The sequence below is a fragment of the Loa loa genome, assembly GCF_000183805.2.
Source record: "Loa loa unplaced genomic scaffold supercont3.4, whole genome shotgun sequence".
Lineage (NCBI taxonomy): Eukaryota > Metazoa > Nematoda > Chromadorea > Rhabditida > Onchocercidae > Loa > Loa loa.
The window spans coordinates 783,281-797,695 of NW_018108184.1; the positions used below are offsets into that span (position 1 = coordinate 783,281).

At 32.1% G+C, this 14,415-nt stretch overlaps 3 protein-coding genes across 4 annotated transcripts in view; 1 reads left to right on the top strand and 2 right to left on the bottom strand.

The window, feature by feature from the left end:
• The window catches only part of LOAG_16467 (rabphilin-1), a gene marked incomplete at its 5' end in the record, with an annotated part of 7,923 nt that extends 1,514 nt beyond the window's left edge, over positions 1-6,409 (top strand). Inside the window, 13 exons of the mRNA XM_020449118.1 lie at positions 274-428; positions 689-975; positions 1,323-1,445; positions 1,690-2,243; positions 2,581-2,623; positions 2,891-3,073; positions 3,767-3,846; positions 3,964-4,038; positions 4,183-4,425; positions 4,560-4,711; positions 5,047-5,128; positions 5,383-5,479; positions 6,239-6,409. Of these exons, the coding sequence (XP_020307434.1) occupies positions 274-428; positions 689-975; positions 1,323-1,445; positions 1,690-2,243; positions 2,581-2,623; positions 2,891-3,073; positions 3,767-3,846; positions 3,964-4,038; positions 4,183-4,425; positions 4,560-4,711; positions 5,047-5,128; positions 5,383-5,479; positions 6,239-6,354 (2,190 nt within the window). The 3' untranslated portion in view covers positions 6,355-6,409. The remainder of the gene's footprint in view (positions 1-273; positions 429-688; positions 976-1,322; positions 1,446-1,689; positions 2,244-2,580; positions 2,624-2,890; positions 3,074-3,766; positions 3,847-3,963; positions 4,039-4,182; positions 4,426-4,559; positions 4,712-5,046; positions 5,129-5,382; positions 5,480-6,238) is intronic.
• A 471-nt stretch (positions 6,410-6,880) lies between these two features.
• LOAG_00002 lies at positions 6,881-10,587 on the bottom strand. 2 transcript variants are annotated; one of them, XM_003135543.2, is made up of 10 exons: positions 10,165-10,587; positions 9,987-10,077; positions 9,670-9,755; positions 9,314-9,392; positions 8,673-8,865; positions 8,465-8,580; positions 8,201-8,260; positions 7,787-7,909; positions 7,453-7,535; positions 6,881-7,181 (listed from the first exon to the last, which is right to left on the bottom strand). In XM_003135543.2, the coding sequence occupies exons 1-10, from the start codon at positions 10,248-10,250 to the stop codon at positions 7,064-7,066; spliced, it is 1,035 nt and encodes a 344-aa protein (XP_003135591.1). In that variant the 5' UTR covers positions 10,251-10,587; the 3' UTR covers positions 6,881-7,063. The 2 variants fall into 2 exon arrangements, with proteins under 2 accessions (XP_003135591.1, XP_020307435.1); XM_020445316.1 differs by having other exon boundaries at positions 9,845-10,077.
• A 43-nt stretch (positions 10,588-10,630) lies between these two features.
• Positions 10,631-13,788, bottom strand: LOAG_00003 (ubiquinone biosynthesis methyltransferase). The gene is made up of 7 exons (XM_003135544.2): positions 13,635-13,788; positions 12,901-12,983; positions 12,489-12,595; positions 12,012-12,106; positions 11,470-11,579; positions 11,030-11,227; positions 10,631-10,834 (listed from the first exon to the last, which is right to left on the bottom strand). The coding sequence occupies exons 1-7, from the start codon at positions 13,777-13,779 to the stop codon at positions 10,721-10,723; spliced, it is 852 nt and encodes a 283-aa protein (XP_003135592.1). The 5' UTR covers positions 13,780-13,788; the 3' UTR covers positions 10,631-10,720.
• Positions 13,789-14,415: the final 627 nt, after the last annotated feature.

Genomic DNA, 14,415 nt, shown 5'->3' on the forward strand with positions numbered 1-14,415 from the left:
GCTATTTGCTATCTCTTATTGGTTAATGCTTTCTTTTATTTGGTACCTTTAGTTTTTTCCCTTTCAAATTCACCTTTAATTTCAACAAAAATTTAAAGTCAATTAATTATTTCCTCTTTTTTTTCGCATATATTTTTTGAATAAAATATTTGAAATTTAAGAAAAGTAGAAGTATTTGTTTTGGTGTAGAATTTTTGCCAATAATTCAGTAAGTTTTACATTGGTAACAGATAGTTAATTAATTGAAAATTTCTTTTTCTTTTTCTATTTAAGATGTGGAAAAAATCTGGTGCATGGTTTTACAAAGAAGTACCAGAATATATAAAACCAGTTGAAGATCCGGAACTACATTCACCATTATCGTGTTATCCGAAAACTTCCTGGCAACATTATAGGAAACCAGAAACATCGCGGAAGGAGCAATACAGGTTAATAGTTAATTAGCATCTTTTTTAATTTTTTTGAAATTTAATTCCGTGATTAAATTTTTCGGTTTTTGAGATTTAAAAAGTAATTTAGGACAATAAATACATAAATCATTTTAATGTCACTTGTTTAATATATCGATATTATTGCCGTACACTTGCTTATCCTATTCAATTTGAATGATACTATATCCATCAAAGTTGACAAATCAAATTTTTGCGAAAAATTGATTGATATGTCGTTTTACGCTATATCGTTACAGCTCCACAATATCCCACCGTAATCGGATAAATCCATCTTGGTTACATCAAAAAGTACGTCTATCGTTGAGTAATGGTTATGGTTCAGAAGATGAAAATACCGATAATTCAGCATCTGAAGAAACGGAAGTATTTTTGGAAGAAAATCTTCGAGGAGCGCCAACCATTACATCAAACCGGCATATCCGAATCCAAAAACGGAAAGAAGGACAGGATGTAACACCCCTTCTTCATAGGTTTACAGTTGGAAGTCGAAATCGAATTACTGATATTGGTGCAGTAATGCTACGTTCTTTTTTTTCAATAGCAATAACAAATTTATTTTTAAGAATTTTGATTTACCGTTTTTATTCCAACAAGTTTGAAAATTAAAAAATTAAAAAAAATGTGTTGACTTTAGCTCTTCATGAGCATAGAAATTCCACTTTTTGGTTTGTTCATAATTTCATCTTTTTTAGCAACAATTTATAACGTATCTTCCTTGGCTACCAATTTTACTTTTGAATTTCAATCCTGAAACTGATGGATTATTTACTTTAGAACTATTAATTCCGGAAGTTTCCCTCTAAACCATTGACGGTTAATGCATCTTTAATAGTGTAGATTGATTTCTGGTATATCTTGATTAATTTGAAGAGGGAAATGAATCACATCATGTAACGCCATCAACATCACCAAGGCATTCACCTTCATCATATGGTGATGATTTATCGCAGAATCAGTCATCAATTCTAGCATCAGAATCCATCGATTCTGGAGGTATCAGTGCTAACTGATTAATAATTTCCTAATCAAGTAACAGTGCTAGGATAATGTGAAGAGGGATATCACAAATATTCGGAGATAATCTATTAGAGTTAATCCGACTTTATGAATATTGTTCGGAAGGATGGAAAGTTCTGAAATTGTTGTTTACTGGAAGAAGTCGGACCGATCATTCGGTTCTAAACGATTATATAGTTTTTGGCAACTGAGATCCCCAAAAAATTAGGTCTCATTTCAGTTGTACCAAGTGATCATTCAGTGCGAGTATCAAAAATTCCCGCTTCAGCTGATGCCATGAATCCGATTACAACGATGATCGAACATGATGAAAGTTGCAAATATATCAAATATTCAAATTGTTCTCAAATTTCCTCGTCATCATCTGGAATCCAGAAAATATGGCCATCATCCGAAATGCATTCCATTTTGGATCAGGAAATTCCATCACAAATAGATGACGAAAAATGCCTCTTTTCTGCACAACAAACAAATAAAAGTTCGAAAAAAGCTTCCGGAAGTAAAGAAATTCTATTGGAAAATCAACTGAGAAAAATATTTCCTTTAATAATGTCCACCAATGAATCATTACCGATGGGATCACAATATAGTCAAGAGGATCGGTCTTTGGCATTCTCATCAAGTCCAGCTGGAACGACGATAATGGCAGAATTGCCGAAACAACAAGTCCCGAATCTGGAAAGTGCTACCAGTTCCGCATCATCTACTTCATCGGCTCAAAAATCTGTCATATCTCTTGAAAATCTTTCAGCAAATCTAAAAGAAAATAAAACGGTTAATATTTCGAATATCGGTTTTTTACAATTTTTTTAAAAAACTTCAATCTTCTGAATAGATTTTCTGTTCGCACTTTAGAATTTAAATTTTGAAGGTAATATTAGAGTTAGCATCAAAAATTTCTTCAACTTTATAAAGCCCTATCGACTGTCACGCATTTTAAAAAACGTAATTTTTTGACTAAATTATGCAATGGGCCAATTCGGTCATCATTATTGTGTTCAAATTAATTAATCCGAATGTCTGTCAAACAAAGTAATTGGCGTAAATGTCATTAAAAACAATAACATATGATTGGAAGGTATTAATACATTTAATTTTTCTTCATGTTTAGAAGGAAATAACACCTTTTGGCAAGCTTGCTTTGGATCGTAAAAGTAAGTTTTTCCTTTATTTTATTTCTTTATGTGTTGCATAAAACCGTATGATTTTTATGGCAAATCTCGTCTATGCACTTTGCGCCATTTAAAAGAAAAAAAATTTTTACTTTTTTTCAACTTGTTAAAGATCTGAAAAGTTAAAAGTTCTTATGTGTAGTCATCTAGTTAGAAATAATTTCAGGAAACATGAAGATAATAATGATATCAAGAAATAGACATTATAACAGTTAATTTTGTTCTAATCTTATCCTTTTTTAATTTAAGAGGTACAAATGTGGCAACATAAATCAGGAATGGCAATGCATTTACCGATCAAAGGACTGTCAACCACCCGATCAGCGATTTGCTTGCAGTGTTCAGTTGCTACTGAACCGATTCTAAGGTGTCAGGCAGTACGCCATGCTATTTCCGGCAATGATATCATTAGTTTGCAGAATTCTGATACTGGTGAATGTTACTTACCGTTTCATTGCTTTCCCTCATTCTGTTTATATACCTATCATTCTTATCATTAACATTCATATCACTATGCACTACTATAGTTGAGAAGATATTACGTTTAGAAACTATTAAAATCTTTCTTTTTCAAAAAATCTCTTTCCTTTTTTTTTAATTAAAAATTGCTTCTAAAACGTATATCATTTTAAATAAACAATTCCTTTAATTCTGAACTAATAGAAATGAATTTATCAATAAAAATATTTCGCATATTTCTTTATCCATCGTAAGATATAAATGTTAAAAATATATTTAATTATTTCTGTTTTGCTACTAACAGAATTTTAAAAAGCTGATATAGGAAATTTCGGAATTCTAATTTTAAAAAGTTTTGTCATTTGATAAGTGCAAATTTATTTCCGAAAATTAATGGTTCAATCAATACGATGTAAATAAAGCTTTAAGAAACAAAGAAAAAGGCTAGTAGATCAGAATGTATTGCGTTAATTAATTAATTAATCATGGCACTCAATTTTTAAATTAGCTACAAGTTAGATCCATATATGATACATGCAAATTTATTATATCATCAGTGATCAGAGAATGCTGCAATGAGGAGTAAACAAATGCAAGATGATCCAGAATTTAAATTTTAAATTTGAAATAAACTTCCGAACTAAAAAATCTCAAGTCATCTTTTAGATATACGTGGATCAATTCAATTTACGCTTCGGTATTCTGCGCAACAAATGAAACTCTGTGTTCGGCTTACCGGTGCTAAAGTATGCATACTCATATAAATTTCAACAATAACCATTGGCATGAAATGGAATTAAGTTCAAATTAAAATATTGTTTTAGATTGCAATGTACGATGTCTGGCCTAATTTAATTTTTCAGAATCTTCTTGCAATGGATAAAAACGGGTTTTCCGATCCTTATGTGAAATTATATTTGATTCCTGGAGCTTCCAAAGTAATAATTCTTTGAAATCATTTTAGTTTATAATCCAATCACTGTATTATGCTAATTATCTTAATATCTATCGCTTATAGAACTAGCAATGCTTAACGAAAATTAAATTTTTGTAAATTTCAATCATGAAAAATTATCATTTAGGCGACTAAAATGGTTAGTAAAACGATCGAAAAAACATTGAATCCAGTATGGAACGAGGAATTCACATATTATGGTATTACTGATGAAGATCAATTAAAGAAATCACTACGATTATTGGTACTTGATCGTGATCGGATAGGTTCGGACTTCTTAGGAGAAGTCCGTGTTCCACTCAAGAATCTGAAAAATGAAGAAGAAACATTTTACAGCTTATGCCTGGAACATGAACATGCTATTCCGGAAGTAAAATTTTGTTTCAATATTAGAAATTTCAATTTTAAAATTTTGTAAATTGGAATAGTGGAAAATTGGAATTCTTCAAGTACTAACAAATTTTTTTCCCAAGACTGATTTAATTTTTAATAAACTTAAATCAGGCAAAGGACGTGGATCTTAACATTGAACGTGGAAAAATCTGCTTAAGCTTGTTGTATAACGTACAACAAGGTTCATTGTACGTTACAATCAGACGTTGCGTAGAGCTTCTAGGCATGGATAAAACTGGATTTTCGGATCCATACGTGAAAGTGTAAGTGTCAATTTTTACTTACTTATATTTACATTAATTTAATGATCCATCGATTTTTAATGATGCTGATTTTTCAATTTTAAATTTTAAATTACGATGCTTTTTTCAAATCACCAAATATTAAGACCCGACATTCTCATCTTATATACATATATGCTGTTCCTAATCTACTCGTGATCTTTCTTCTTTCTAAACTTCTAAAAGTTTATCTAATGTCAATTTGAAGCTTTCCGATTATTTATATTTAAATTTCAACTTTTCATTTTATTCGAATTATTTCTCTTATTGTACAATTCAAGTATATTTAAAAGATTTGGTTTCGTTTTCTTTTTCAGCTCATTACTTCCTCTTACCAATAAAGCTCATAGGCAAAAGACGTCAACCAAAAAACGGACATTGAATCCGGAATTTAATGAGGCCAGTTATGTCATGCAATCAAAATCAACTTATCATTCCAAGCATTCATTCTTTACTCTTCCTTATCATCAATATGTCATTTACATGACTTGAATTTCAATTTTACAATAAAATTTCGCAACCTTTCGATAGTAAAGCTAAGTATTACATGTGGTTCTTCACGCAGTTACCAATTTGTTCTCAAATAATTATTGTATTTTTAATTTATCAACAGCAAAATCTTCATTTCATTTCAAAAAAAGTTTTTTTTTCAGACATTAACATTTGTCATACCTTTCAAAGATTTACCAAAGAAGACACTTCAAGTTGATGTTTTCGATAAAGATGTTGGGATGCATGATGATTATATTGGTAAATAAGTTCTTTCTAAATTTCAAATATCTCTTTTTCAAACGCTAACATTAGCTATACTGTCATTGATAACAGACAATAGTAATGTTTGCGTTATAATTGGTAATAAGAATTTCATATAGATAGGCCTAGAAAACTGCATTTCATTCTCTAGACAACGAACATCTCAATCTTTTGTTTGGTGGCAATTTATTTTTAATTTTTAAATTAACTCAAATATATATATATATATATATATATATATTTAATGTATTTTTTTCCTATTCAATTCTATTGCATTGTTTATTGTATCCCTTCATTCGTTTGGACCCAATACCATCATACAGTAGCTTATTTAGAATGCAAATAAAACTGTTCTAAGGTTTATGGAACCATGCTCAAATTAGAGAGAGATACACCGAAAGAGAGAAACTATCTTCTCATTGTTGTATAATGTATATAGATAGATATTAAGGAGATTATCACTTCAATTAAAAAGTTGCAAATAAAATAATACTAAATCTTCTATTATTTAAGGACTGTAAAATACGAGAAAAACTCAAGACAGCATTAATTACTCAAACTCTTCAACTAGAAGTTAAGTGTGATTCATTAGGTTAAGCATTAGTTAGCACTTAATTGTAATTTGATCGGATTCATATCTAACGTAAAACTAATTCCTAATTGGATATTAAACAACATACGTAGTCGTCTATAATATCGATTTTCCATACAAATTAAACTGTCACAGTTAGCATTTTCATATTTTCACGTTTTCAGGAAGTATCCTGTTGTCCACATCAGCGAAGGGTGAGCGTCAGCAGCAATGGAATAATTGTATTCAAAATCCAGGTTATGAGTTCGAACGATGGCATAAATTAGAAGTCATCGAATAGAGCAATTCTTTTTTCGCATATGGAATCGACGATGTAATTATCTTTTTTGTTCTGCTCAATTGGAAATTTGCGTGTATTATTATAGCATTCTCTTACCTTACCATGTTTCTTTCCTGAACATTTCTGCTCCTTTCTGCTATACTTCTCCATATTTACGTTTATTATCATCTTAATATGTCCCAGTGGTTTTTACAATACTAACAATGACAAGCTGCATGAAATTCTCCTTGAAGTGGTCAAACCAAGTGCAAAAACCTGCAGTAAAAATCGAATTTTCCCAGCATGCCTCACTAGGTTCATATATTATTGTAAGAACAGAACCCTCCTTAGATAATGCTGCTGTCTTTTCAAAGTAGGAAATTCCGGATAAGAAACCAACAGTACGATTACCGATACTTGGGAAGAAAAAATTCCACACGAAGTTTAACAGGATAGAACACGAACCACTGATCCTCCCGATAACCCTCCCAAAATTCAGCGTAGATACTAAAAGTAAAGATAGTATTAAACACTAGCATCTTAATTTCCCGTAATATTTTATTGAAAATTAAGAACACAAAAAACGAGAAGAGTGAAGAAGTGACAGCATAAAATAAAATCACACAATTCGTCCAACTAAAAAATTGAAGAAATTTAATAAAATTACTACCTAAAAATATGAGAAATACCGCTATACATCATAAAATATGGTCACCCATTAACCGCAGTGTTAACTCAACTGTTCAGTTTTCTCCGGTGTTGGATTGGAATCACATTCTAACCTAAACGTGGGTACTTTGACAAGGAATGATGTTCGATCTTCCTCTCGTTCCATAGTGAAATTCCCCCTGAAACACGACTTCAACTTTATATAACGCTATTTTGCTAGCAACTGAATCACTCAACATATTATTATTATTTGTTCTTATGTGAATATTCTCCATCTTGTTTCATTCGAGTTTGCTCTTCTCTTCTCTACCCTAAATCGAAGCATTTAGCTTAATTAGCAAACAGATTTCACTTGTTGTCTTCGACTTAATTAGTTACTGACCACAGCAACCATCACTCACAAATTACTTCACTTAACCAGCAACAAAAATGGGTAATACAGCAACGAACCATGCATATGACCCTTTGTCCACTACCACACCAACCATACCACTGTATTGAAATGCCGGCTCTTCTGGTGTCAATCGAGGGTTCTGATGAGAAAAAAAGTACCAAATTTCAATTTAGGCATTTATAAAACCTAAGCATTTTTTTTTACTTGAAGACTGCTCGAAAACTTACAATGTCATGCTTACCACATCTTAAATGATCTTTCGTCTGACTGTTAAATTGGACCGATATCTGGACAGATCGACTTTCAAGAACAGATATCACTTTCATTATTGAAGTTGTTTATGAAGCTGTCTATGAAAAATACTACAGCAATAATAAGGAACAGACATACCCCTCCAGCAACGCTTGGTATTTTCTGTTGCTGCATATTACTTAAGCTATAAACTTTCATTTCCCTCGAACGAATAATTATATGACAAGGTTTCAAGTTTTCCAGACGTATTACATAACGCCACTGAAATCACTGGCGTGAATTGTTACGTATAAGATTGTAGGCATAAATCAGTGGATTGTTAAGTACAATATGAAAAGAGAAATAATACACATAACGCGCAAAAACAAAATCAAAACTCAATTTACTAATTTTCTCGGAACTTGCTTAAAATTCAACAATTCCATTCAATAATCTTAATCGAAAACCAATTCACTCTTCCTATGCGAATGAAATTTACTTTAAAAGCTTTCCTGATTTAAAACGCTCGATTTTTATTCCTTTTTACGATAATTAGCAGCCAAAGAAACAAACCCAGTGTTTTTGTTGCCCACTAACTGTATTCAGCCCGAGGTAAAATGTTATCACAGTCACCTGAAAAGAATTTCTGCTAAGCAACGAAAAATATCGCAATTTAAACTAGTAGTATTTGCAACATACAGATATCATGCAGCGTCCAGTGGCAATTAGAAATAGCACAAATGAAACTATTCATCTTGCCAGAAATCTACGAAAAATCCAGATTTGAACTGCACAAAAACTCAATCTAATTAGAAGAAATATCGAAAGCACATTTACCCGTATCCCATCTGTTGTTTCGCGATAAGCGAAGTGGGGTTTGAGTTGGTTCAAAATACAATTCGAATGTTGACCTATCAGAAAACTTGGTTCTTTTCGTATGCTAAATATGAACTCTGAAAAATAATGGAAATACAGTATAAATGTACTGATATTCTAAATTAAAAGTAGTATTAGTAGTAGAGCAATGCAAGAAGTAACCCATTACCGTTATCTTCTACTGTTGTACATTCGAACAGACCGGCGAACAGGTTATGAACGATGGGCCGTGAGATATGTGTTCTGTATGGTACTATTTCATCATGAGGAACACAATCCATCCCAAACACAACAGTCAAAACTTTTTCACCATGAATCGTACCTGCATCTTCCAAATACGAAGTAATGTCTACTGGGAAATGCTGAAATACAAAAATAACGAAGAATTGCTAGACTTATTTCCTAAAGTTAGGATCATTGAAATTCGGAATACTGCAGCTAAAATAGTAAAGGATGGCCAGAATAATCTCTGATCTCTAAATGTTCCTATTGTATGGCACAACCTATTAACATGGATATTGGGATGGAAAATATTCCAGTACCTGGAATGTAACTCTGTCCTAAAAAATGATGAGAAAAGTTATGATTTTCTGAAAATGCAAAACATCCATTGTTAAAATTTGACGCAACTTTTCAGAATGTATAAGGATTAAAAAAAAATAGAAGTTACTGCAAAATCTCTCGCTTCTTTTGATCCTACTTAGAAAAAGGTTTTGTCATTACGGAAGTTAATATAACTAACTCAAAGTTAACACAATTAACTTAAATGAGTATCCATTAAACAAATATTTAAATAAGTTTCTAACACACCATATTTTTCCAGTCACCGCAGTGAATAAGCACTTGATAAAACAATGACCTGTGTGTTATTACTACAGGATCATCATTACTGAAAATAAAAGCCAGATTTTGAAAATTTTTTGACGAGAATTCAAAAAATTTTGAACAAGTTATAATTTTCGAGGAATTCCATAATAATTTGAAATTTGACTAAAATCCATATAAAGTGCAATTTTGATAGAAGTTGGCCATTATGATTATTTGTATGTATTCACAAAAGTGATGAGAAGAATAAAACAATGAAAGCAGGTGAAGTGCATTATGAAAAAGTATGGAAAGAATAAACTAAATAATTAAATATACGTTCGGAAAGTTAAAAAACTTACTTTGTACTAAGCAATTTTTCTTCAACAGGACATGGGAAGGAACATAAAACGATGCCTCTATAGGGAAAGAGTTTATGAATAAACAGCTGCAAAAACGTCTTTTAACATATGAATTTTAGCCATAAGCACATCGTATAATAAAATCTCAAACAAAAATTAGTATCAAAAATGTTACTGTTATTTGATAATACAGTATGAGACACCAGACCACATTTGGCATTTCACAGTCTAGTCAGCCTGAAGTAGTCCTGTATTCATACCGATGAGTTGATACATGTCAGAACTGACGTTAGCAAGGGTGAAACTTCAAATCCTACCTGGCCTGGAGTATAAGGTTCATCATCAGTTTGAATAACTGTTAATCGGCCTATATCTTTCAAAAAGGCATTGCCGTTTCCTGCTCGTAATCTAAAAATTGTTCTCCATCAATATCACTGGAAATATATCTAAAACAAAATTAAAATCACAAATGAAGTTCATCGAAGTTAACCATACCTTGTCAATAAAGACGTTGATGCGAAAAATGACCGAATCGGCGCGACCCCAAGCATCAGACCCCGCTGGATCATCAATCCAGTCATCTTACCGTCTCAATTCAACCATGCGACCAACATGCGCGGCACTTCCTCACTTCTGCTACAGTATCGAAACATTGATATGTGCCAATTCACATAAAAGAAATTATGCCTCCCGAAATTGGCATCAAAAAAAAAATCAATGTTCCACTAAGAATGTAGAAATATTTCTAATTAGAAGTGATCTATTTAGTTAAATCGAAACGGTAAGCTACCAGCTAAATAACACCGCTAAATTCTTAAATTTACTATTAACAGATGCCAAAAAGCTGAATTTTAAGATTCTAATAACGAATAAAATTTATTCAAGTGAAAACAATAGTAAAGAGTTGGTAAAATATAGAGTACCAAACATGAGCACAAATATGAGCAATATTAGAGTTGGTCACATTTAGAAAACTCTTTATTTATGTCACTAATATACACACGAGAAATAAACCGTGGAACAGGAGGGATAGAGAAATGGCTAAAAGTTGCTATTGACTGCTAGCAGCTTTTACGCCGGTGTGAATGGCACAAATCCCGCATGAAAGATTGCTATACTTTGCATCTTTGAAACCAGCCTCCTCAATCATTCGTTTGTATTTGTCCTGAAAATTATTCGGTTTCTAAAGAGGCAAATATCCTCGAATAAAACTAATGAAAAAAACAAACTAAGTTCTGGGAGTTAGAATGGTTAACACTGTAGGATGGTTTGAACACATAATCTGACACTTGATGATGGATAAAGAAATTTTGCAACACGAACAGTTTAACATTTCGTATTTGCAGTATATACAACTTACCTGATCCGGAAATTTTCGTATGCTTTCTACCAAATAGCGATAACTATGAAAATCACCAGCAATAACTTGTCCCATAATAGGAATAATTTGAAAACTATAAAAATCGTAGAACTGCTTCAACAGTGGATTGATATGGCTAAATTCCAGACAAGCAAATTTGCCTCCAGGTCGAAGAACTCGATATGCTTCCCTGAGTACCTAAAAACTACTGAAGATATTGTTGAAATTACATTATTGAGTATGCTAACACTACCAATATTATTTTCAATCGCTTAAATCTTGCTGCAGAGCATAAAATTTTATCAGTTAGTTAATGTGTTTTTGTTTCCAGGCCATCAGTATTTAACTGCTGCTTGTCTACTTTATTTAAACATGCCATTATATGAACATGTGATCTATGCTTACAATTCCAATAAAAATCGATATATCTGCAGATATACCTTATCAATGCTCGTGCAATTCCTTATCCCAAAAGCTATCGTATAGATATCGAATGAATTTTCATCAAACGGTAATGCTTCCGCATCTCCGCATACCCATTTTAATCGAGCTGCACAATTTTACTATGTCACAGCTTTGAACATTTCTGAGCTACTGAGAATTACTTCAAATATTTCCGATCAATGCAATTTAACTAGTGATAGCATAAATAGTTAAGTCAACAAGAAGCTTTATAAGACATGGTCTCAAGTACTCACAAGTTGGAGCTATAACAAAAAGCAATGACAATGCTAAAGTGGATTATATATTCTTGAAAGAAAATACTACAGGAAAGACTGTTTGTGAAAAGTAAAACAACCCAAAAAAGTATGTATATTAATTAATGATGATCAGACAACTCGAATCATTAACAGTAAGATATTATATATAAGTGATAATGACTGGTGCTATTAGATTATTTAAGTAAATCCATTTATAATTCACATTCAAACCAGAGAAAGATCCAGCATTCTCACTCACCTACAAAAAGACAATAATAAACCTTTCAAAACTGATGGATCATCTATTGCACGCTGTTGACCAACTCTGAGCATATTTTCATTGATGTCACAGACAGTTACTGAACCTGTGCCTTTCCTAGAATAACGAGCAAGCGCTTTTTGACATGCACATTGATCTAACTTGCAGTTTACAGCCTGCTGTAGGAAAAATAAAAATAAGAGAAAATCTTTTTAAGGCATTTATATGTTAAAATATTGGTATAGAAAGGCCAGTAATATATTAATGTATATCACAACGCAATGAAATATGCAATGAAGCATCTAAAACTACACTGTCCCTTCTATCAAATGGTACACAGTAACAGTACATATATTTAGAAATATTAAAATAAAGCATAAAGTCCCGAAAAAAAATCATTTAAATTTCGGAAAGGAAAAGAATTGTTAGCCACAAATTATGATTTTCGAATTACAAAAAAGGCAATATTTGAGAATTTTTACTAAACGGAATATAGTACCTGGACTGTATTTCTCGTACAGCACGAAAAGCAATATCACCAGTCCCTCCTGCAACATCTACCAGCGAGGTATTTGCCGTAAGTCCTAGATTTGCAACAAAGTGATCCTGCAAAATCTCTAATTTTGCGGTTAAAAATTGAAAATAACTCCTAAAGCCGAAATCCTCGTTACTATCAGAAACGTTCGAATATCAAAGTATATTTCATGGAATCCATTCATTTCTTTTTCCTTTTAATTTTCCGGTCTCACAATTGAGTAGATAAATAAATAAAAAACTGCGTCAATTGAGTGAAGTTGGAAAAACGACCATGACTGAATATATAATCTTTGGAGAATTACTATCTAAAAGAACTAAACAAAAATAAAAACAGAAGAAATGAGTTTACAGAAAGTAAAGAAAGAAAAAACAACCTTCCACAGCCGATGAATACCCAGTGACATCGCATCATTCATCAAATCGTACTTGTTAGCAACATTCGCAAATACGGCATGCACTGAAAACTAGATCATCAATCTACCTTTTGTTTCCCATAGCCTGCCCCATCAGATATTCCAGGTTAGATTTAGATTCAAGGAACCGGACAAGCAATTCATTACTCAATCCTGAATCCAGACCCAGAACTGAGAGTCAGTGAAATGATTTTCACTCTACATTGCACTCCTTAATACCACTATTTTCAAAAACTCTCGTTTGAACATTGGCTCTAAACCATATTTGCTCTTAACAAATCATGAATTTCAAAGATATCTACCCGATTTTTTTATTAAACGGCTTACTTATCTATGCTGTTGGATCACGACAAGCAACAATAACATTACTTATGATAGCTAACCATCAATAATATGACAGCTATCAAAAACATTATAGTTAACCTAAAATCCCGTGATGGATAGCTATGAATTGAAATACTCATTAAGACTGAGTTATTTCAACCTGATATTGACATTTATTAATCGTCTAAAGGTTCAAATGACCAAGCAGGCAGATAAGACAGACTTTTGAAGCACAACACACATACATAAATTCCATCAATCAACATATCTCCCCCTTAAAAAATCAAATTTTCTACGAAAAAAATGAAATGAAATGATACAATGTTGGAGGTTTATTTAAGTGAACCTCTAACACTGTAAAATGTACACACCTTTTCTACTTTTCTCCTTTTCATCGACTTCTTGGAAACCAAAATGTGTAGTAGCAGAACGGCGAATGATATCATCCAGCGGTTTCAGATTATAGGGGATAATTTTCCTGGCTGAAACGGCTAGTAACCAAAATCTTCCGTTCATCCTACAAATATTCCAGATAATGAATATTTCTTCATACCTTTCGAAAAATCAAATTTCGATCAATCACCAAGTTATCAACACTCATTTTATTTCCCACCAGCATGCTTCGCACCACTCTATCACCTAATATTATGTATCTTATCAGTACTAGTGTCTCCAAAATTATCATCCACTCCTCATTTTTCAGAAACTGATTCAGAGGCTGATTCTGAAGAAATTCTTAATTCTTAGCAATACACTGTGATAGAAATGCTGTCATTCGTTGCTGCTTCATCAATTTCAACAATATTTTAAATCACTCTTAATTCCTTACCACAATATTCCTTATTAATCTCTAAACGTCATCAAAAAGTATAATTCCTCTAAAAACTATCTAAATAGAATTGACAGAGTATAAAAGAAGCTTCACGAAAAAAAACATACACACAAAATTAATAAGCAAATAACTTGTAAGCAATAAAACATTTTGGTCAACTGACCGATTGTGTAAGTATTTCACGGGCCGCGTTGGGTAATCTTACATCTCTTGTTCGGCTCAGTTTTGCTTAATTAATGTTAATTAGTGGACCCATATCATCAGGATAGACTTGCATTGTCACTCATCTCACTAATTTACTCTGTCAAACTGAATAAATA

What these genes read in the sequence shown, in the direction of transcription:
- LOAG_00002 (XM_003135543.2), bottom strand. Translation starts at nt 10,250, where the DNA reads ATGACTGGATTGATGATCCAGCGGGGTCTGATGCTTGGGGTCGCGCCG. An exon ending in TCAACGTCTTTATTGACAAG is followed by an intron (nt 10,078 to 10,164) that starts GTATGGTTAACT and finishes AACAATTTTTAG; the next exon opens with ATTACGAGCAGGAAACGGCA. An exon ending in GTGGGCAACAAAAACACTGG is followed by an intron (nt 7,910 to 8,200) that starts GTTTGTTTCTTT and finishes CAGTGATTTCAG; the next exon opens with TGGCGTTATGTAATACGTCT.
- LOAG_00003 (XM_003135544.2), bottom strand. Translation starts at nt 13,779, where the DNA reads ATGAACGGAAGATTTTGGTTACTAGCCGTTTCAGCCAGGAAAATTATC. An exon ending in GTATTCATCGGCTGTGGAAG is followed by an intron (nt 12,596 to 12,900) that starts GTTGTTTTTTCT and finishes GAGATTTTGCAG; the next exon opens with GATCACTTTGTTGCAAATCT. An exon ending in GTACGAGAAATACAGTCCAG is followed by an intron (nt 12,107 to 12,488) that starts GTACTATATTCC and finishes TCGTTATTCTAG; the next exon opens with GAAAGGCACAGGTTCAGTAA.